The sequence below is a fragment of the Dasypus novemcinctus genome, chromosome 13 (assembly GCF_030445035.2).
Source record: "Dasypus novemcinctus isolate mDasNov1 chromosome 13, mDasNov1.1.hap2, whole genome shotgun sequence".
In the NCBI taxonomy this organism is placed as follows: Eukaryota; Metazoa; Chordata; class Mammalia; order Cingulata; family Dasypodidae; genus Dasypus; species Dasypus novemcinctus.
Window position 1 is genome coordinate 99,347,225 of NC_080685.1, and position 24,449 is coordinate 99,371,673.

General features: G+C 35.4%; 1 protein-coding gene across 13 annotated transcripts in view; it reads left to right on the top strand.

Moving 5' to 3' along the window:
- RPS6KC1 (ribosomal protein S6 kinase C1) overlaps positions 1-24,449 on the top strand; it is a 237,492-nt gene that overhangs the window by 197,106 nt on the left and 15,937 nt on the right. For all 13 annotated transcript variants that reach the window (XM_058275189.2, XM_058275192.2, XM_058275198.2 and 10 more), the window contains 4 exons: positions 71-1,669; positions 1,941-2,030; positions 22,470-22,552; positions 23,636-23,731. In XM_058275189.2, the coding sequence (XP_058131172.1) occupies positions 71-1,669; positions 1,941-2,030; positions 22,470-22,552; positions 23,636-23,731 (1,868 nt within the window). The remainder of the gene's footprint in view (positions 1-70; positions 1,670-1,940; positions 2,031-22,469; positions 22,553-23,635; positions 23,732-24,449) is intronic.

Consider the following 24,449-nt stretch of genomic DNA (forward strand, 5'->3'; position numbering starts at 1 on the left):
TATGTTACTTATATAAGTAAATATTAATTTGGGGATCCTAATTTTTTTTTATTATTGTACTTGTTCACAGGAGGCAAACTCTGGTCATATATCAGTAAGTTTTTAAACAAGAATGCTGAAGAAAGCTTTGACGTCCAGGAAGTGAAAAAGTCTCCGCTTACCAAAGTTCATCTGCAACAGCCAACTTCTAGTCCTCACGACAGCAACAGCTTTGAATGCAGAGGTAGCGATGGTGGAGCTGTGCTTCAGGTTCTGCCTTTGAAGACTAGCCTTACTCCAAGCTCTCAAGATGATAGCATCCAGGAAGATAATAGCCAGGACACCTCTCCAAAATGGCCAGATTCTGGTTCAAGTTCAGAAGAAGAATGCACTACTAGTTATTTAACATTATGCAATGAATATGAGAAAGAAAAGGTTGAACCAGGGTCTTTGAATGAAGAACCCTTTATGAAGACTGAAGGAAAGGGTGTTGATATCAAAGCTATTAAAAGCTTCCCAGCACACCTTGCTGCTGACTATGACAGCCCCAGCACAGAGCTGCTCTCTCATGAGCTGAGATTTTTCCCTGAAGATGATAACCCAGAAACAGTTAGTTCTCCAGCCACATCAGATTCCCTCAGTAGATCTAAAAACAGCCCCATGGAATTCTTCAGGATAGACAGTAAGGATAGCACTAGTGAACTCCTGGGCCTTGATTTGGGGGAAAAATTATATAGCCTAAAATCAGAACCTTTAAAATCAGTCTTCTCTCTTCCAGATGGAGACAGCACATCAAGGAGTTTTAATATTAGCAGAAGTAAGATGGAATATAAAGCTCAGGATACCATTAGCAGGGGCTCAAATGACTCAGTCCCAGTTATTTCTTTTAAAGATGCTGCTTTTGATGATGTCAGTGGTACTGATGAAGGAAGACCGGATCTTCTTGTAAATCTACCTGGTGAATTGGTGCCAACAAAAGAAGCTGCAGCAGTGGGACCTATAAAGTTTACACAGAATAATATACGCCTTATAGAAAGTAAACTTTTGGAAGCCCCTGATGTTTTATGCCTCAGACTTACTGCTGAACAATGCCAACCACAAGAAGAAAAAGGCACAGAGGAATCAAGTGATCCCTGCCAGCCCAAATTGCATAGTACAGCAGAGAAACACTATGCACAGGAGGATCTTGGGATGCTATTTATAGCTGCTGTTGATCACAGTAGTTCAGAAAACGTGTCTTTGTTACACAGCTCAGATCCTGAGTTTCAAGGACTTGGAGTGGTTGGACCAGCCCTAACTGCAAACAGTATGGAAGAAAGTGTACTCCATATTTCTAACCCTCGCTCTGGTGCTAATGAATTTAATGCAAACACAGACACTTTAAAAACAGAGGAAGTATTGCTGTTTACAGATCAAGCTGGTGATTTGGCTAAAGAGGAACTAACTTCTTTATTCCAAAGAGACTCTGAGACCAAGGGAGAGAGTGGGTTAACACTTAAAGGAGACAAGGAAATACATCAAATTTTTGAGGACCTTGATAAAAAATTAGCACTAAACTCCAGGTTTTATATCCCAGAGGGCTGCATTCAAAGATGGGCAGCTGAAATGGTGGTAGCCCTTGATGCTTTACATAGAGAGGGAATTGTGTGCCGCGATTTGAACCCAAACAACATCTTATTGAATGATAGAGGTCAGGAACTTTTGCAAATGCATTTCTTTTTATTCGCTGTTGCTTCCAATTAACTGAGTAGGCGTTTTATCTTGTAATTAGTATCTTCATTTCCTGTCTAGAGCTTCATTATCAGTGCAGCAAATTCACCCCCAGTAATAGCTTCTAGTACTTAATGATGCCATTATTCTTAATGATACTGTTTTTAGCTACAAAAGGAGTAATTACAGTTCACTTCTGCAGAAAATGGAACAGAAAAATGTTTTGATTTCTCCTGTCGTTTTGTTTTTAGGACACATTCAGCTAACGTATTTTAGCAGGTGGAGTGAGGTTGAAGATTCCTGTGACAGCGATGCCATAGAGAGAATGTACTGTGCCCCAGGTTAGAGCAATCTCCTAAAATGTTTCACTTGAAAAAGTAGTTTGGCAGCTTTCATTTCTTTACGGAAGTTGTGTTTTTCACTAGGCAGTTCACGTATGAGCTGGATTTGGTCATCTCTTTAGCCCTTCAAAAAAAGAAGATGTGGGAATAAAACCATCAAACAATTCTTAGCTATATATATATATATGCATGTGTGTGTTCATGTGTATGCATATACTTGCTGTTGTTAAATAGGTTTATACTCTTAGAACTGGTGATGAATTCTATCTTAGAAATGTCTTAACTTCTCATTGTTTAGAAGGACCTTTAAATATTCTGAACCTCTTTAAATGGATGATTTTTATTGAGATGTGAGAAGTGACTAGCTAAAAAGTATAAAATTCATAAGGCTAAAAATGGATAAAATGTGGAAGTATTATTTTTAATGCTATGTTTGTGACTTTAGCGATGAGCCATCCTGACAGTTTTAGAGCAGATTTTTAAAGAGTTCTTTCTGTATTTGAGAAAGTTTAGGAAGTAAGCGCTTCTTGTTTTAAAACAGCCTCTTTAGCCAAATATTTGGCTTTCTCTTGCCCTTACTGTATTGTCTTTATTATTATTTTTTAACTGAGAGACTTATTTCTTGGGGTATTAGAACTTTTGCTAATGATTACAGGTAGTTTAAGCATATGAATTGGATTTGAGTTACTTTTCTGTCTATCATCAACACAGATAGGTCTATATTTAAATCCATGGTTCCTTCACGTTTTGCCTATCAGTCTGCATCTTTGGGTGGCCAGAGTTGCTTTGCTTATCACTCACTGGTCTTCCGAGGAGGTTCAAGCCAATTATTTTGACATGTTCTACTTAGTATTTGATCAATACAGGATTTAGTACTTACTAGCTAACCAGTGTGGTATGGATGCTAACATTGTTCCCTGCAAAATGGGAAATGATTATTTTTATAATTGAAAGTACAATGTTATTTTTAGTTAAAACAGTCATTGTTAAGAATTATTTCTGTGTTGAGGAACAGCAAAGTTTTCAACCTGCGAAGCAAGTATCTTAAAGCTTTCCTGAAAACAGTAATTTTGGAATTCTTCTTATTGTTACATTCTTTCTCTCTCCTTTTCCTTCTTCCCCCAAATTAGGACTATTTCATTTGATTTCTTTCTGGGTGCATTAGAGCATGTCTTCAATTTTTGTTTCTCTCAAATAAATAATATGATACTCTTTTTTGAATCCTTATCATAGTGACTTAGGTAATGGGATAAAAATCATTTCATAGTGAAATCATTTTATTATATTTATCTGGTTCTGTTTTTCTTTAAAAATTTTTTAAGAGCTACTCCCCCCTCACCACCACTTATCTTATTTGATAAGAAATAACATTTTAGGTACCAGTGTACATAAATATATATGTTAATTAGAATGAACTTGGAGGTTTTGACATCAAAATTAAGTGTAACAGTTTCTTTTGTGTGTGTGAACCCTCTTAAAACCAATGCTTATGGGGCATTGTTTAATGTTTATAACTGACTCCTTATTTCTATTTTTGTTGCTGCTTTTTTATTGAAAATTTTGTAAAGGTGTACTTTGGTATTCTAGCAGATTATGTTTCTTTCGTTTAAAGTGCAGTCTTACTTTAACATCCAAAGCATGTTGACATCTGATAGCTTTAATATATTTGGAACAAAACCATACTACATTCACAACAGACACGTACTTTCAGTTTCATGTACTCAAATGCTGAATTTAGTATAGATTACTTTCTTTACTGCAGATTACTTTTTAAAAATGTTAAGCATCTTTTCCCAGAAATCACAGTTCTCATAGTTTACCAGCAGGTGGCAGTCCACCATTAATGGATTTTGCTGTTATCTTTGAGTTTGTCCTTCATTAACATTTGATAAAAGCAGTAGTCTGAAGAAGGGCTTTGTTGTAACTATTTAAATAATAGAATTGTACTTTCAGGCTTTGTGAGTTGCAAAAGAGTCTAGTATTATGGCATGCGTTGAAGAAATATGGAAAATCTCTTCATTCCTTGGGCATATTTATTTTCTCAGCAGGGTAAAACAAAACCAGTTATGATCTTAACTGAAAAGTAATGTTAGTATTCTAGTTTAGATGATCTCAAACCTAGAGAGTTACAGAATACAGTTAAGTCATTCTCCCCCTGGTGCCTTATAAGGTAAGCAAATTATAATAAAAAAATTGTAAATCACTGTGTGTTTCAAAACTGATTAACAGTACTCCTGATAAAAACCATAGGTAGGCTTTCTTTCTCTTTTTAAAAGGTAGGAGCAATGTTAATGCATTAATATTTCAAGGCTTAAAAGTTACAAATCAGTACATGGGTCCTTGGCCATCTTTTGCTAGACCTGTGGAAATACTAAAGGGCTGAAGTAGTCCCCCAGTACTCCCACTTTTCCTTTTCCTTGATTCTGACCTTGGTATTATTGTCCAAGTGACTCTAAAGCATGTAAAGCAGCTGATGTTTGGTTAGAAAGTAAAGTTGTCACAAGATTATGATGAGGAATGAATCACTTCTGTTTAAACAGCATGCAACCTCTACCGTTACCACTCCTCCCTCCTGGGAATCCTTATCACATATTTGTCCTAAAAACATTATCCACCTGCCCTCTATAATATCAGCAGCATATCTTTTTATCTTTGGTTGATATGCCTTTATATTTTGAGAAAAATTTCCAGTAACAGATTCGATTTACATGGACAGAAACTTGAGCAAATGCCAAACTAGCAGGGGGGCCATTATTCTGCTCTATAAATAAGTTTAAAAAAGAAAAACACACACACAGAAACCTGTGAATCAACATGTTTTGGTCTAATTGAGGGGAAAAGCAAGATAGATAAATTTTGAAATGCAAATGATCACCTTCTGTTATTTAAGTATAGTTTCTGCCAACTTTGTGATCTTAGATTTTAAAAAGTCACAGTCATTTCAACAGTGTAAACCACCAAGGATGTCTGATAGTCAGAAGGTTCTACAACAAAACTAAGAACTTAAAAAAAAAAAGTTGTCACTTTTTTTATGTTAGAGAATACAAATCCAACAACAGAAAAACAAAAACCATGGAGCTTTCTCTGTCTACATCTGTGAAAAAGCCAGCACATAAATGGCTGCAGCTGCAGGCCTATCAAGAGGGTCTTGAGAATACGAATTCACTGATCAAACCCAGCCCTGTTTTCAAAGTAGAAACCGTTCCTTTTAGGTCCACTTTGTATTCTTATATTATCTAGTATGGATCTCTAGAAAGGTTTTATTTTAAATAAACATCCTTCATGGTAAATGGGTTCCTTTCATACCAGAGAAACAGAACAGTTCAGAAAGAGAAAAAGCAAAAGAAATAGTTCCCAGAGTAGGAATAGATTGTATAGCACAACAGTAGGAATAACACAACTGTCTAGTTTCCTTATTAGGAGACTTTAAACACATTCTCCTACTTTATGTTGTGGCAGATTACAGAATAATAACTGAGGTAAATTGGTTATTTCTCTCCAGGGAACTTCCTTGCAGTTACTCTCATTTTATTTCTATTTGTGTATGTATAACATCTTTAGCCAAGAATTTTATGTGCTTTATCATTGAAACTATGACCATGATACAGGATAAATTTTTTGTTAGAGCGTTTTAAATATTCTTTTCTCCAAAAGGAAAAATAAATGCCAAGAAATTTTCTTTTTTTTCTCATTATTACTTTTTCTTAGCAGCCTAGACTCTGAGCATGAAAAAGAACTTAGTAAGCATAAAATGCAAAAGACTGAATTTAAAGATGAGACAAAAATGTTTATATGTTATTGTTATTGTTTTAGCCACTTAAGTTTCCCTTTTTAGTATTAAACAAGTTGATATGGCATCTATCAGTTTGTGTCTTTCACCTTTATTTTCTACTGCATTATGAGCTTTTATAAATACTTGAAACTTACATTGCTATTTCTCTTCGAATACTTTGCAGACTTGAGAATTTATAGGTGAATATATGTGCAAATTGAAGAAGTCCAAAATGCTTTTCACTGCAACCCAATCTCCACGCTCCCAGATGTCAAATGACAGCTTTGCTTCCTCTCTTAGGCGATTTCACACTTGGAAACAGCTCACAGCTGACAGTAAAAAGTGAAACAGAGAAAAAACATGCTGAAAACTATCTGCAAAATCCAGTTTTAGAGCATAACATTTATTTACAATCACTTCTTGCTCTTCTAGCCTGACTTTATCAAATAATCCATGAATATATTTTCGGGGGTAGTTCCCTTGTCCTCCTCCATAAACATGCCTGCCACTTGGTTTGTTTCTTTTTAAGCATGGTGCTCTGTGTGATAGCTATGTATTTGATAAATAGAATTAGGACTCAAACCATGGATGGCTTAAAATATCATGAGGCCATAAATTTAAGATTTAGAATATTTAGACAGAATTGAGAATTACCAAACTTGAATATTTGTCCCAGATCAGCCATTATCAGTAGTAAAATGGATTTGTGGAGTATAAATAAGGTCAAAGGTGTCAAATCATCTAAAACCCTTCTTATACAAAATTCAGTCAAAATTCAAGCTCATCGTATTAAGGCAAGAATTTTTTTCTCTCCAAAGTTAAATTCTGATTTCTCATCTAACATTAGAAGGGCTAAAAGAACTATTTCATTTGGAAGACTTATATTTTTATTCACTTGTAGAATTTGTACATAAATTATATTGTGTGGAGATGAGAAATTTATAGAAAGTATTTTCCTTTTTTAAAACAGGAGCTAAGATAGCTTTTGAGTAGGGTAGATATTAAATGCTATGATTCTGAACAAACAGAATTGCTGAAAGGAGAAAGAATTACTTAGATATGAGAATTTATGAGCCCTGGGTAATTATACCAAGCATGATGAATCTAATTTTAGAAATGGGGAGTTGATAGAGAAAGCAAAAGAATATAGATGTATATTTTTAAAATAATAATGACAGAACCAAGGAACATAACTATAGCCGAGATATAGTCTCTTTTTTTTCTATAGAGGAGGAAGAAGAAAAAGCCAAGAGGGGGCCATAAAATTTTTAAAAGAGTGACAATATTTGTGGTTAGTAAAGATTATGTTTTAATAGTAACTCTTTTGTTCGATTTACCCTTAGGCAAAACTTTGACAGTAGCTCTCTTGTACATAGTAGATGTTTTAATGTATTCCTTAATGTTTTAATGTTTTCCTTTTAATTTTAATTCTTTGCCTTTAGTTCTTATTGTCATATATACTAAATCTAGTTCTTCTTCAGGAGAACCAGTAAATTTTCAAGTTTGTCCTAGAATAGTGAAAATTCTACATTGAGAAAAATTCCCTGATACACTTCATCTCTCTGTGCATATGAAACATATGCCATTAGTACAGAGCCATTAGGCTAACAGAAAGTGTTCCGGGTCTACTTGTCACACGCTGTCCAAGAAAGGCCCTTCTGATGGAAAGAAGATTTAAAAGTCACTTTATGAGGGTTTGAGGATTTGGAACCCTGCAATCCATCCCTAGGCAGGATGTGTCCTGGAACCCTCACAGATGCCTTAAAGGTTGGCTTGTCATCTTCACCTTTGCTCTAAGTCGCTCAATATTGAGACAGACCCATTCTGAAATCATCCTTCTTATTATCAGGCCAGAATGTGATTTGTCTCTAGTGGTAGGAATAAGATAGGGTAATAAAGCGTTCAGCCCCTATTAATTGGCACCCTAGTGAAGGATACGTTAGCATATCCCAAGAGGAGAAATTTTTCAGCCATTAGAACTAGAGAATTTGTAAAGGTAAATGAATTGATAATGTTTCATACAAAAGAGGTAAGATGCAGTCTCTCTGTACATGTCATAATATTCCTGATACTGGGGCAAGGGAGGGGGATTTAACCAAGCCTTAGATTATAAAGGGAAGTACATTTTTAACCTCTTATTTACTCTGAACCTTTTGCTTTAAGCTCTAGGACTGAGAGGAACATCAGCCTAGATACTTACTGTTTCATAGATGCAGTATAATCCTTCCTGTTTTTCATGTTTAAAATGATTTGGGTGACTCTTCAGTTAATTTGCCTCACCACTCCATTATTATAAAGAAAAAAGTGAACTGTCTTCTGCCTCTGATATTTAACAAAGATACAATGCCGAGCCTTAAACATTATGTACCAAAGCAATTAGCTAGCTACTTGTACCAAATCTTCAATTTCCCTGTCCTGTAACATCTTGTCAGTTTGAATCTTCATGGAGTAATAACTAGAACTTGCTCCTTCTAAGCAATTATTCAGAAGTACTTCATTCACATAAATGTTTAAAAATGCTAAAACTTTAAAAAATTAATGATGATAAGGCAAATAGAATTCCTGAAGCTCTTTTAATAGCAGTGCTTGTAGCTCTGCTGCTAACACCACAGCAGAGCAGCAAAGAGTGAGCTGCATCTGTCATTTTCACAATTTTCAGTTAGCCTTTCTCTCATCAATCAACCTTAATGGTTTTGCTTGGGTAACACTGTGACACCCAATGGCTGTTCAGAATGGAGTTGTTATGATATGATCAATGGAAAATGGAGCATAGTGTTGGTTTTTTTCCTACTAGAAATGCAGGGTGAGAGTGTAAGTAAGATTGTATAGAACTCAGAATTACAGTTATGATCAGCCAGCCAGAAGTCATATGGTAGTTACCCTGTTACTTATTTTATCTCTCAAGAAAACAGTATAGTAATGATACCTATAAACTCCCTTGAACAAGTAATCCTTGGCTCTGGAATGTTGAATTAAGTTAATTCAAGAAGGTTTGACCCAAGTTGTGAAATAATTGCGCGCAAGCTCAGAACATGGTTGTCAGGTCATCACCACAACAGAAAATTCAGAGTGGATAGTAGGAGCAAAGCAGAATTAAGTATTTTGTGGAGCCTAGCCTGAACTAGCTGAGTGTAGTCTGTACTTTTATCCAATTCTCCACAATACAGCAGGCCCAGGGTTTCAGGTAATTAAACTACCTGCAACTGAATTAATAATGTGGTGTCAGGAAGCAAGAATAGAGACTGAGATGAGCCCAGCAAATGCAAGAAGGGTGGCGAAACCATCACCTGGCTCCCACCACCTTGTGGCGCTGGGAGAGGAGCAGAACCCCCGGCTGCTGCAGGCTTTTCTCCCTTGGAAGTGCCGGTCTGTCCTTGCTCTTCTCTGGGTAATATGCTAACTAATGGGAGTAAGGAGGTGCCAGGAACTTTTTTTTTTTTTTATTCATTTTTTAAAAATATTACATTAAAAAAATATGAGTTCCCATTCAACCCCACTGCCCCCACCCCACCACTCCCCCCACAGCAACACTCTCTCCCATCTTCATGACACATCCATTGCATCTGGTAAGTATATCGCTGGGCATCGCTGTACCTCATGGTCAGTGGTCCACATCATAGCCCATACTCTCCCACGTTCCATCCAGTGGGCCCTGGGAGGATCTACAATGTCCGGCAATTGTCCCTGAAGCACCACCCAGGATAACTCGAAGTCCCGAAAACGCCTCCACATCTCATCTCTTCCTCCCATTCCCTGCACCCAGCAGCCACCATGGCCACTTTTCCCACACCAATGCCACATTTTCTCTGTGGACCTTGGATTGGTTATGTCCATTCCATCTATGTCAAGAGGGGGCTTAGATTCCACATGGATACTGGATGCAATCCTCCTGCTTTCAGTTGTAGGCACTCTAGGCTCCATGGTGTGGTGGTTGACATTCTTCAACTCCATGTTAGCTGAATGGGGTAAGTCCAATAAATCAGAGTGTAGGAGTTGAAGTCTGTTGAGGCTCAGGGCCTGGCTATCATATTGTCAGTCCAGAGATTCAAATCCCCTAGATATATCTTAAACCCCAGCACCAACTACAATTCCAGTAAAGTAGCATGAGAGTCTTGTGAAAAGAAATCCCATCTGAGTCCAGTTCCATCACACAGAAACACCAGCTCCAAAGAAGGGCCAACTGACATGGCAGTGAACCCCATCTGCCATGACCATAGAACCCGTTGGTCTCTTTAGCCCTCAAAAACCAGGAACTTTTAAATAGTTCATCTAGCTCATTCATCAAATATCGCATTTGAATAATTAGTTCAGTACAATGTTTGAGGATTTTATGGAAGATAAAACTGATAATTGGGGCAGCTAATGTTTTCCGAAATAATATGAGAAAAAAGTAGCAAAATATCCTTTTGAAAGGATGGACTAGGAAGTGAAAATTCTAGGCTGTAGTTAATACAAAACCCTGAGACTTAAGATCTTAAGTTTTTCTGTCTGAAGTACCTCATTTCAAATGTAGTCTCTGAACACTTGTGTATGTTCATACTTTTAAACTTTAAACTTCTAAACTTTAATAATTTAGTTTGTATGTATGGGGAGAGCAAAATAACCTTGAATTAAAATGAAATTTTATTTTAGTCTCATAGTTCATAATGACTTTCAGTTTTGCTTTCAGTTGTAGTATCTTGTCTTGTTTGAGGAACCTTTAAAAAACTTGTTTCTATATCTAAAATAAGAATACATTGGGAAAACCTAGGTAGTATAGTTATCCTACAATGCACTTTTAATGAATTTGATAACATTTTTTAGAAATTCCTAACCAATATTAATTATCTCACAAGATCACCAGCCAGATACAGCATGTTTACAAACTTGGAGCACATTTCTTCTAAATATGTGCCCAGATTCCTTATATTCAGAAGGGCCAGAGGATACTTTGCATTATCTCCCAGTCCTGGCTTCTTCCTGCTCCAAGGTCTTTTTGCTTTGTTTTTTATTTTTTCCTTGATGTAGCAAATATTATCTTTACCAGAGCAAACTTTAGCACCCAGAGGTGATTGCACTCTGCAGAGGGGATCATACTGTGCAGAGGGAAGCATTTGTAATATGTCTACCACATGAGTTTTAAGTCACCATCATCTCTTGCCTGGACTATTGCAGTTAGCAATAACTGATTTCTGTGTTCACTTTCTAATGTGTTCTTTTTTTTTTTTGAGGTACTAGGGCTGGGGACTGAACCCTGGACCTCGTATGTGGGGAAACCAGTGCTCAACCACTGAGCCACATCCGCTCCCTTGAGTTGGCTTTTTCACTTGTTTGCTTGTTTGTTTTTGTTTTTAGGAGGTACCGATTACTGGACTTGGGACCTCCCATGTGGGAAGCAAGCCCCCAACCACTTGAGCCACATCAACTCCCTCTAATGTGTTCTTTATCCAGCATCTGGAGTATGTTTTAGATAACATTTTAAGCATTCTGGCCTATATCATGTAAAAGTACCAAAGGACTTGATGGAGTTCTATATGCTAAAGGGAAAATGAATATGATGAGGTCTTTTTAGGTGCTTTGAATACTGTGAATTAATAATGCTACAGAATACAAAATTGATATATTTATTCAACAAACATTTATTAAATGCCTCCGGTGTCCCAGACACCGTGCCTAGGAGCCAGAAATAAAAGACATAATTGGTGTAGTATCAACAATTACTTTTAAAGATTTATATAAAAAAGAGACTTCCAAACAGAAAACATATACTGTTGGTTAACCAAGACAGTAGTAGGCCTTCATAGATGATCGTTTGTGTTTATAGAATGGTAATTTACTAGCCAAAAAAAAAAAACATGCATTGCTTTCCCTCTTCCCACATTTAGTTCCATGTATTATTGGGTACAAAATACATTCTTCTGTGTCTCTTTCTCTTTTCACTTTAGTTATCAGCTGTAGTGGAAGACTAATGCTTAGCTCCTGCATAGAAAATCTTTATACACAGCAAGATCTGGTGAGAGAAATTGACTAGGATTTTATAATTTTAGTCCCTTTCAATTAGCAACGGATGCTTCAGGGAAGGATTGTCTGTGTAAGAACACAGTAGTCATGTTTCCGTGTCCTGAAAGACATGGACTGTTCCCTGAAGAAGAAAGATGGTGTTCTTCACCGTGGTCCAAGGGTGTCCCTAGTGACAGCAGACTTTTTTGCTTTACTCCTGTGTCAACCAGTGAAGTCTCATTCTCTGGGAAGAAGGGTAACAAACCTTGACCTTTTTGTAACAGCAGTTTAAATCTCCCTGAATGCTTACAGAACTTACAGAAAATTTAGACATTTCAGCTTTGTTTCTGATACTACAAAAGTGTACATAGAACTTATTTTAAAGTTTATAGGAATTTAGCTTAATTCTTATATTATCACCAAAGATGAAAAGTTTGCTCCTAAAGTTAATATGTATTCATTTCTTTTCCGAAAGGGAGAGTTGGAATCCTTAAACTCAGATATTTAAACTCAGACTTCTTATAATTTTGGGATAAAACAGTTTATAAAATATGGCATTGGAAGATTATATTTACTATATTACTATATTTACTTTCCCCCCTCCAAACAAAAGTATACTTAATTACTAATTATCAGTTTAATGTACTGTATGTATGGGTCTGAGACTTTAAGTTTTTCCCATCATTTTGGCATTTGGATATTATTTATGTGACACATTCTTTCAGCATCTAAATATTAGTCAAATTGAGTATTACCTGAAAACTTCATTTATAACAATTGCTGCTATTTCATGGACTTTTTTTAGATATAACATTTTATTTAACCAATCCCTCATTAATGAACATTTAGGTTGTTTCCAATTTCTCACTATTATAAATCCAGTGAAGCAATGAACATCTTTGTTACATATCTCTTTGAAGGCATGTGAGCTATTTTACTTAGGTAGATTTCTTTTAAGTGGAATTGTTAAGATCCAGAGTCTATATATATATGTATTCTTAAATTCTCTTCTAAAACTCATTACTCATTTGTATTACCATGAACAGAGTAAGGGCATACCTATTTCCCTGCATACATAAAAAAACACTTGATATGATTCTTAATTCTTGGCTATATGATGATTGAAAATAATCGTATTTTTTTTTTAAGATAATTTTTTTAAAAGAAGCTTTAGATTACACAAATGTTACATAAAAAATATAAGGGATTCCCATATGCCTCACTCCCTCCCCATCCCACAGTTTCTCACATTAACAGCATCCTTCATTAGCATGGGACATTTGTTACAATTAATGAACACATATTGAAGCACTGCTACTAACCATGGACTACAGTGTACATTATAATTTACACTCTGTCCTGCACAATTTTGTAAGTTATGACAAAATATGCAATTGCCTGTCTCCATCATTGCAGTGTAATGCAGGAGAAATCCAATGACTTTTTAAAAAATATATTTCTTTTATTAGAGAAGTTGTAAGTTTTCAGAAAGATCATCCAGAAAATAGAGTTCCTATACCCCTCCCCCATTTTTAACACCTTGCCTTAGTGTGGTACCTTTGTTACAATTGCATATAATCCATAGTTTACATTAAGGTTCACTGTGTTGTACAATCCTATGGTTTGGTTTGGGTTTTGTTTTTTTAAATTTTTATTTTAGTAACATATATACAACGTAAAATTTCCCCTTTTAACCACATTCATATATATAATTTGATACTCTTAATTATATTTCCAATGTTGTGCTACCATCACCAGCACCCATTACCAAAACTTTTCCATTACTCCAAATAGAAATTCTTTACTGATTAAGCATTGACTCCACATTCCCTGCCTCCAACCTATTCCCCTGGAAACTTTTAATTATTTCATATCAGTGAATATATATTATATTTATCCTTTTGTGTATGACTTATTTCACTCAATGTGATGTCTTGAAGGTTCATCCATGTTATCACGTTTCAGAACTTCATTTCTTTTTATGGCTGAATAATATTAAATATCAGAGTTTGTTTATTCATTCATTGCTTGATGAACACTTGGGTTGCTTCTTTCTTTTGGCAATTGTTAGTAATGACACTATAAACATTGGCATGCAAATATCTGGTTGAGTTCCCACTTTCAATTCATTTCATTGTATACCTAGAAATAGTAAGTCTTTATATAACTTTCTAAGGATCCACCAAAATGTCTTCCACAGCAAGCTGCACCATTTTACATTCCCATGAACAGTGAATGAATGTTCTCCACTTCCTCTCCCACATTTGTATTTTCCATTTTTAAAAATAATTGACATCCTAGGGGTGTGAAATGGTATCTCATTGTGGTTTGATTTGCATTTCTCTAATGACTAATGATGTTATGTGCTTTTTGGAAATTTGTGTATCTTCTTTGGAGAAATGTTGATTCAAGTCTTTTGCCTATTTTTTAATTGGGTTATTTGTCTTTTTTGTTGTTGAGTTGTAGGATTTCTTTATATGTTCTGGATATGAAGCCCTTATTAGGTGGTTTCCAAATATTTTCTCCCATTTTGTAGGTTGTCTTTTAATTTTAAGTGCTTTGATGCACAAAAGTTTTAAATTTTGCTGAGGTCCCATTTATCTATTCTTATTCTTTTGTTGCTTCTGCTTTTGGTGGAAAGCCAAAACCATTGCCTAACACATTGCCTGAAGATGCTTTTCTATGTTTTCTTCTCAGGAGCTTTATAGTTTTTGTTCTTATATTTAGGTCTTTGATTCATTTTGAGTTGATTTTTCTATATGGTATACAGTTTTCTCAGCACCATTTGTTGCAGAAACCATTCTTTACCAATTGAATGGACTTGGTATTCTTGTTAAAAATCAACCGACCGTAGATGTGAGGGATTATTTCTGAATTCTCAATTCACTTCCATTGGTCTATATATCTGTCTTGTGCCAGTACCGTGCTGTTTTGATTACTGTGGTTTGGAATACATTTTAAAGTTGGGAAGTGTTTTGCTTTTTCAAGATGGCTTTGGCTCTTCAGGGCACCTTACCCTTTCATATAAATCTGAAGACTGGCTTTTCCATTTCTGCAAAGCAGGCTGTTAGAATCTGAATTTTTTTTCTTGATTACCTTTTCAGATTATTCACTAAAAGTGTATGGTAACACTACTGATTTTTGCATGTGGCTTTTGTACCCTGCCACTTTGATGAGTTTATTAGCTCTAGTAGCTTTGTTATGGAATTTTTAGGATTTTCTATATATAGAATCATGTCTGCAAATAGGGAACCTTTTACTTCTTCCTTTCTAATTGCTCTAGTAAGAACTTCCAGTACAGTGTTGAATAACCATGGTGATAGTGGGCTTCCTTGTTTTGTTCCTGATCTTTGTGGGAAAGTTTTCGGTTTTTCACCATTGAGTGTGAAGTTAGCAGTGAGTTATTCAACTAATGCCCTTTATCATGTTGAGGATTCATTGACTTTTATATGATCTCTTAATAACAGTTCCTCAGTTATAATAACTTTGAGAATGGAAAGAAAATGAGACTTCTAAGGTATATATTAAAGAAAAATAATGCCAGAAGGAGATTATAGAATTGTCCCTGGAGATTTGGGGAATGTAGATGGGCAACTATATTGTTAGTATGAGTAGGGTCAAGGGAAAAATAGGAATATCTATGTGAATCTCCTTAATAGAGAAACTAGGGAATAGAATCAAGTGAGGCCACTATCCTGGAGGATACCTTATGAAACTCTCAAAGAACTAAACGTGGAATGTCATTCCCCTATTAATCAAACATCTTAACAGTAATGTCTCTTGAAGAAAACTAAATTTTGAATTTGGATATTTAGGGCACTATAGTTGCTGAAAATGCAAGATGATTCAATTTTACAAAACCTCTTAGAAAGGTTGGTGTTCATTTAAAGCTTGAGCTTGACCTACATTTTCCAATTTCTTAATTTTTGGTACAATTTTGAGTATGGTTTTAGTGCTGCCTTTGGTTTTTATTTTTGAGTTATGTCTTTGATAAATTTATGTGGTTTAAACTGTGTAGTTGTAGAAGGCAGGGTCTGTGCCCATAGATAAGGATATGTCTTGATTTTAATAATGCTGCAATCATATGGTTTCTCCAATGTCTTTCTAACTCCTTATGTATGAGAGTGTTTACTTTGATTTCCCTTCATTTCCCTTCTTGAGATAGATATTTTATGATTGTCAAAGTCTAAGCTTTCTCATTTTTTTGCTCCTTTTCAGAAGCTGTGCTTATTACAGTTAACAGTTTGAGGGTCAGGTTGAACACTATTATTTTTGGCTCTAAGAGGGAGATTAAATAGACTCTGACTGATTGCCATAAGGGCTGTAAAACTCTTTTATCCTGTATGTTTTTGCAAACTTGTTGACAATATGGGTTACCAAGGCAGCATTATTTTTCTGAAAAATACCCTATTGTGTTGAAGAGTGTTCTATAAGATGTTAAATGTGAGTAAAACAGAGGTAGAGAAAACACTTTTTATGATTTAATACCTTTATAGTTTTATGTACACTTGTTTATTCACTTGTGAAATCTGATAGTTTGAATCATTAGTTTAAATTAGTAAGATTCTATCTTGTTAGAATATCAGATTTGATAATGCTAAAATTAAAAGGTCTAAAATTTTACTCTTTTGTTCCCACATATTTGGTACCCTTAAATTTTTTTTGAATGAGTTGAAATCTGATGCTGGAACTGATTACGTGCCCATTATATTAAAAGATGATAATGGTTAGATTTAGTGACATTTAATTCATTTCGTTTGTTACCAGGTGCTTAGTCCTTAGGGAAAGGGAAGAGTAACTGTATAAAAAGGAGAAAATTAGAAAGGAGATTGAAGAGTGGTTGTTCATCTGAGCATAATCCCACTTTTTAGGCATCTTAGGTTAATGGAGGGAGAAGTTATGAGAAAGGCTCATGAGTGCTTTTGAAAACTTTCAGGATCATAAAATTACAGATTATAAGAGGTAGAAAGAATGTTAGAGATATGGCTGTCCTCATTTTCAGAGAAGCTTAGCGACTTACCAGTCACATTCAAACAGTGGCATCACTAAAGCCTTGCAATATGTCTCTTTTACTCAGAGGCAAAAATCTTGGATTCTTTGATATCACTAATTCTCTTTGAGTTTTTGTGGGAATAACCTGAGAATTTGGTTGTGTTTAGTTTTTGTTTTTTGAGGTACTAGGGCCAGGGATTGAACCCATAATCTTGTATTTGGGAAGCCAGCACCAAACCAGTGAGCTCTACCGGCTTCCCGATGGATTTTCTTAGAGAGTAGTTAATTTTTTTTCCTCCAGATCACTTTACTTAATGCCTATAGTACTGCTGCACTTCTGGAGAATAAAGGTACTGTTTTACCCAGCCTAGAAATTGCAAATGTGGAATGGAGTGGTAGGGGAGAGGGGCTTGCACAAAAATTTAACACATTAGATTTTATGGGAAAATGTATTTTAAAATTGATTTTAAAAAATAATAGAATTTATCCTTTAAAATGGTTTCTATTTTTTTGTAAATTCTGGGTAGGAGTTTACTAATAGATATCTCAGCTTCAGTGTGTTATATTTTAAAAATAGTCTCCTATATTTTTTTGTTATTTCTTTGCATTCTCTGCTTTTGATGTTAGACACATATATCTGACTGCTCACCTGCTGTTTGTAGTCACTATCATGTAGCTGTACATTTAAATCAGTGCTCTTGCTTTATGCTTAAATTTTTGTTTAGATTTTTCAAGTAAAAAGTTTTAGTACAGTGGTTCTAATTTTGACAGCCAAACAACTTCCCACTCCTTTTCTGCAATGCAATTTAAAGGTATATCTTTACATTTTTAATTTAAGAGTTGTTGGTTCTTAAGGAATGCTGACGGGATTGCCAAGATACCTACAGTCTGATTATTAAAAGAAAAAAGTTTTTGTTTTAAAACCGTTAATGAAGGAATTCCACAAGTACTTGCTTTCACTTGTTCTAATATTTAAGCTTCTCAGCTATTTGGAATTTCTTCTTTATAAATAACCCAAATACAGAACTCTTTTGTGTACTGTCCAGTCATTTTATCTGTGAAAATCAAGAACAGTTGGTCACTAACTCTTCCTTAAGATGTCAAGTTCACTTTAATTAATGAAGTCCTGCTTAATATAATATAATTTCGAAGAGTCTCAAGCTGTTCTGTTAAGAAGATGGGTTTAAAACTTGTGGAATGTCTTTTTTTTTTCAAGTTTCTATGAAAAAAATAATACCTTTTCACAGTTGTTATCCTTCTTTAGTAGCCCAGTCAGATTAAAGATGATATTCAGCCTACCTGCTTATTTTCAGAAGCAGTTTAGCTTCTAACAGAATCAGCATTCTCTTTAGACCTGAGAGACATTAAAAAAGCTTAACTGATGACATTCAAGAGGAGGAAAGAGAGAATATGGGAGAGGAAAAATAAGCAGGCTGTCAGTGAAAGATAAGGTGAAGAGCAAGGAAAGATGGAAAGAGAAACAGGGAGTGAAAGAAGTAGAATAAAGTTGGCAATACTAAAGTGTCACCAAAAAGTGCCGCTTGGTACACCTGAAGCAGAGCTGATTGAGGAATGGGAATGTAAATTGGCTTTAGAGCTTCCTTGGGTCTGCTCTGCTTTTCTCTGTTGACTCACACATTGGCGCTTGTCAGACATTGTGGCAATCCCCATTTGAAGCAGTTATGTTGGCCATTGTCTACCTGCTAAGTACTCTGGCAGAAAATTTGCCAGAGATTTCAAAGCAGCTTAAAAAGTCAACCTAGTCTTTGGACTCCTTAATTGACTAAGTTCACAGAAACCAACAAATGAATACACCTTGTCTGTTCTCATGAAATTCTTCTCAAACTTTTCCATCTAAGTACTTCCGACTGCAGAAATAATATGGATTAGGTACCCCACAGGAAGGACTAATGGAATATGATCCTAAATTTTCTTTGAATTTTTTTTGTCTTGCAAACCCAGGCAAATTTTATCTTCTCTTACATAATAGTGTTTCTTTTTTTTTTATCCCCCCCCACCCTGTCCCATGGCTTGCTTGCTGTCTGCTCTGTATGTCCATGTGCTGTGTGTTCTTCTGTGTGTCTATTTATTTATATTTACCCCCCCCCGCCCTTGGAGTTTGCTTGTTGTCTGCTCTCTGTGTCCATTTGCTGTGCACTCTTCTGTGTTTTTACTTGTCTCCTTTTTGTTTCGTCACCTTGCTGAGTCGGTTCTCCGTGGGTGCGGGCCAGGTAGCCTTCACAAGGAGACCCCAGCACATGAACCCAGGGCCTCCCATATGGTAGATGGGAGCCCAACTGACTGAGCCACACCTGCTTCCCAATAGTGTTTCTTTTAATAGTAAAACAATATCCCAACCCCTCCCACACATCCAAAATCTTTGAGGCTCAGAAATATCACTGTAATTGTCTTGTGTCTTCAAGAATACCCATCCCACCCCACCCCCACACACTGACACATGTCACCTGGGGTGCACATCCCCAGCAATGGTATGGAAGAACAGGCATGACATGTAGCTTTTGGTGGTCAGTGCTACGCTGGTGATGGCACATGGACCTTCTTCTGAGTCTAAAAGGTGCCTATTATTACTTAAACATACCCCAGCAATGTCTGCTCAGTTCTAGCAGGGAATTTTTTGAGCAGAGACTTGGGTGTGGCTCTAGTCTAGAGCTCCTCAGAGCTTGTTGTACCCTATAAAACTATCTCATTAATTTTTTTAAAAAAAATGTTTATTTTGGTAATATAAAAACAATATAATATCTCATTAATTTTTGCAACTTTTCTCTGAGCTGACTGAGAAAAGATAGGCCTTTTCTCCCTGAACACGCAAACTCAGTATTTTCTCTCCTTCAGCTGTCACCCTTGCCCAAAAATTCTTCATAGGGTTGTTTGGAAATCTTAAATAACTCAGGTAAAGTGTTAAACACATTTCCTTACATATAATAAGCAGTCAGTAAATATTAGCTGCTATTTTGTTGTTAGAACAATCATTATTGGATTGTGTGCTATCGTGCAAAAAAACATTCATACATGGAAAGTGAGACTTGATGGCACATTCAAAACAGGTAGCTGATCAAACAATTTGGAGTCTTTATTTTTAGACCGGTATCATCAATATAAAACTAAATAATATATACTGCTTGCCATCTGATGGAAGAAAACGGAATACCAGGAATTCTTGAGCCAGAATGTATTTGAGAAAGTAAAATCATTAACTATGCTAGTAGGAATACTGATTTTCCTTTCACACTATTCAACACGTGGCCAGAGCATAGAGTTCCATGGGGCAGTAGTGCCTAGCATGGTGCTTCCTTTGTGCTGCTTGAGGTATGTTGAATGAATGAATCTGATAGGGGCTGAGACCTCAGTTATGAAGGTTTGGTTGTTACGTACGTGCCTGATTAATGAAGGCACTTGGATATTAATAGTCAGTGAGAAACCATTTAAGAATTTCGAGCAGAGAAATGGTGCAACTCACTGTGGTAAACTGGAAAGAAATGTGCCAAAGGTTATATTTGATGACAGGACTATGTTAAATTTTCTTTTTACTTTTCTAAAGCTTTTAAGAAGACACACCCTTTCTAAACCTTCTAGAAACACATTTTTGAAGGTTATAGTAGCTCTCTGGGGAAGTGGGGAATGGGGATTAGGGAGCAGTATATTTGAATCTTTGAATCTAGGAGGGTTAGCCACATGTACTTTGAAAGAGTGTTCCCATGGTGTTATCCTTCATGAGAGTCACTATTTTAGGGATTCCTTGAGTTTCAAAATGATTCTAGCTGAATTTAACCAAGAGGTCCTTAAATCTAACCCCTATGTTATGGAGAAGATCTAGAAAATTCCTCAAGGCCCTTAACCCTGCTCTCCTGATTCCCAGCAAATTGTCCTTTCTAATACACAATACTTTAAAATTGTAGGGGGACATTATATAGGCAAACATACTCTTAGGGAGGATATGTAGCTTCATCTTTGTTTTCATGTCAACTTGTTATACTTTGAAATTTATACCACTTAGTTATTCACTTAGGTTAATAAGTGTAAAAACGAAAATAAAAATCTCACCATTGCAGAGACAAATCACTAAAACATTTTGTCATATTATCTTACTAGTCATTTTTCTGAATAATACTTTTAAAATTGGAATCTGCTGTTTTATAGCTTAACTTAATATATTGGAACATTTATATAATTGGATCTTATATGAGTATGTCATTTAAAAGTTATGTAGTAGTATGCCATCATATGGATGTGTCACAATATATGTAATTAAACCCTTATTGTTAGATATGTAGTTCTCAGTTTTTCAAACAAACCAACTATTTTATAAATGCAAATGAATGCGGAGACTGCCAACCACTCACACAATAGCTTGAATTAATTCAATCTCTGTGTTTTCTTTTCACCACCTACCAGAGAGCAGCTATAGTTAGAGAATGCAGGTTGCAGTCTGACATGGGGATGATAGACTGGGTAGGGGCCAGCATGCAGGAGAGGAGGTCTGCTTAGGTAGTCTGAAACTGGGAGGGAGAAAGGCTCATAGGTATGGAAGATGGTTGCTGGAATGGAGCAATTACACTATTTTCCATAGGAATGGCTCTTTCTTCTGGTCCATATGACTTTGCTTCAAGACTTAGAGCTGGAGCTATTTTATGAGTTTTATGGTTCTTCTACACAGTAAATGTACTAAGCATTTGTTAATGGCTTGGCCCCTGGGCACCACGTCCCCTTAGTACTTTCCAGGTTCCAACCCAACTACGTAGAAACTTTTTGAACATTATAAGAATTGTGGAGTACCTACAGTCATATAATAAGTGACTTAGTGACTCATTGAATGTCATTAGGAAAGGATAAGGAGACATCAAACATGACTAAAGGACTAAAAGCCCCCAAAATGGTGAAATGAGTAGTTGTTGCTGACTCACATAGGAACCTGAAAGATGATACTGAAAATCTCATATTACTTTCCAGGAACTTGCTATGGTTAACAGATAAAATTGTAATAATTGATAGATAATCTAAAAACCCTGATCTTAGTAGTTTCAGTTGTGTTTTAAAACATCTTTTCTAGCTATACTTCTCCATTAACAAAATGGGCAGATATGCATTTCTTATCCACCTTCTTTAGTCGAAACATTTGATGAGATAGGAGCAGGAAGGTGTTATTATAAACTAAGTGTGAGTTCTGCTATAAATTTACTCTATGACATTGGACAAGGCATTTCATCTGTCTGGTTTCTAACTTGTAAGGAAAAGATAATATTGGATTAGATGATTTTTGAAGTTCCTTTTGAGCCTAAGGAGTCTTTGTTTCTAAAACTAAAAAAAAAAAAAAAGAAAAAAAAAAAGGCCCCTGAGATAGAATTGGCTATACTTCCTAAAATTTGGAAAATTAGCAAACTGCTGATGTAGTAGGTTCGTGTAACTGTTTTAAGTATAACATCTTGAAGGTGTTCCTCTATCAACTAAAGAGCAAAATGTCTCAGTTTAATATATGGCTGTGTCAAAAAAAAAAAAAAAAAAAAATACATCCACAGTAGGTGACCAAAGGGATAAGTAACTTTCAGGAATTTTGAAAGCCCAGTAGTATTAGTATATGCTCTCTCAGCATTAAAAAGGTCACCTTGCTAATACATGTTAATTTTGAAAACTTAGTTGACCTTTGGAATTTTAATATCAACCTTTTTTGGTGTATTTAGAGGTTGGAGCTATCACAGAAGAAACTGAAGCCTGTGATTGGTGGAGTTTGGGTGCTGTCCTCTTTGAACTTCTCACTGGCAAGGTATGCAGTGACCTGTACATAAATTTACCCAGATGCTACCTTGATTTCAAATTTAGAGCCTTAGCCCTTGCCTTTATTTTTTAGATCAGCAACTAGGTAACAAACGGTTTGATACCAAAAACAGATAAATGCAAGTTTATCAAGATCCTAGATTTTTTAAAAAGTAGAATTGTATTACATTGAATAAATTGATGGAAAAATTCTGTTGTGTCACAATGGTATTTAATGAAATATAATCTGAACATTCGTTCTCTTCATTTTCTGTGGTTCAGTTTTAATGAAGTTAAATATGTAAGGTTCATTTAAGAATGTGTTAAATTCTCTGGATATTTAAACATTTTGTTTGAAACCAGGAAGGAATTTTCATTTTAGAAAATTAATGTAGACGATAAAGGTAACTTTTTTTTTCAGTACTGTAACATTTTCTTATTTGTCCTAGCTTAAGGAGAGAATTTATATTCTCTGATCAATAACTTTTTAAGTATGATGTTATTGTTATTAGGCTTTGATAGAGTATTGTGAAGATTGCCTCCTGGGAATAAAACAGAAGAAGTGAACAGTTATACTTTTATAAGTAGTTTATCTAGCTGAAAAATAGAGATCATACTTATTTACTAAGATTGTTGTGGAATTCACAAAGTACCTTTACATTAAGCCACAAAGTATTATATATATGTAAAGTATTATTACTAACAGATTCTAAACTTTGAAGGGTTTTAAGAACATTTTAAAAATTCAGAAATATCAAGTTCCTTTTTAGTTCTTGTCTGTGATTTAAACTTTTCTCTTATGAGCATTCTCTTTGTAACTAAAGGAAAAGGGCTAGTAACATGAAAATATCTTGAAAATGATTTTATAATAAGCTCTTACATGATCTTAATGATTGCCTTTCTTTCAGTTGCAGTCAGAAGTTCTGTAGGTTCATAGCCCTTATCCTAAACTGCTTACATGGCCCCATGTTAATTATTACACCTCCAATTAGGATGGTTGTTGACATCTCTGTACTCCCTGTACATGAATCCTGTGATAGAATAGAATGTAATGATATTTGGGATAAGAAGTGTATCTGATTGATTGTTTCAGACTCTGGTTGAGTGCCATCCAGCAGGAATAAATACTCACACTACTTTGAACATGCCAGAATGTGTCTCTGAAGAGGCTCGCTCACTTATTCAACAGGTAATTGACCTATTGGCCAAGTATATCAATCTTGCAAATTAGAAGAGCTCACAGGCTCTTCTGGGGGCAATAAAGACCCTTTAATGATTGCAAATTCAGAATTAATACTGTGTATCTTTAGGCTTCTATTATTATCAAAGTATTGGTGGAGTCAGAAAGGAGAGTTAAAACTTTGTGGTCTTAATTTTTTTTTTTTAATGCAGGATAATGTTTAGTCAACTCCATGTACTTCTGTAGGTGGGAGATTTAAGTATAGCTTTTAGCAACTCAGGGGCTGCTCTATTTTTACATTTTGTAATCACAATTAACTGTTTTTTTGACCTTTAATTCATATTTATAAACTTAGATATGGGCTCCCCAGGTTGCTAGGGAGAGAGATGGTGTTAGAAAATCTTGTTCAGTTAGTCAAACCTTTGGTTTCATCCATGGGTGAAACTTGGACACTGGGTATCAATTAGTACATTTCTGGTGGCTTTGAAGAGATTATTAATAATTAAAGTTTAATATCCCAGAGTCGGGCTTAGAATTCTACTGAGCTTCTTAATTTGATTCCCCATATTTAAAATACTCTTTGTGGTTTTTCTCTTTTCTTTTTTATTTATTAGAGAAGTTATAGGTTTGCAGAACAATCATGCATAAAATACAGGATTCTCATATACCACTCTTCGACCTTGCATTGATGTAGAATACTTGTTACAGTTGATGATAGTAAATTTTT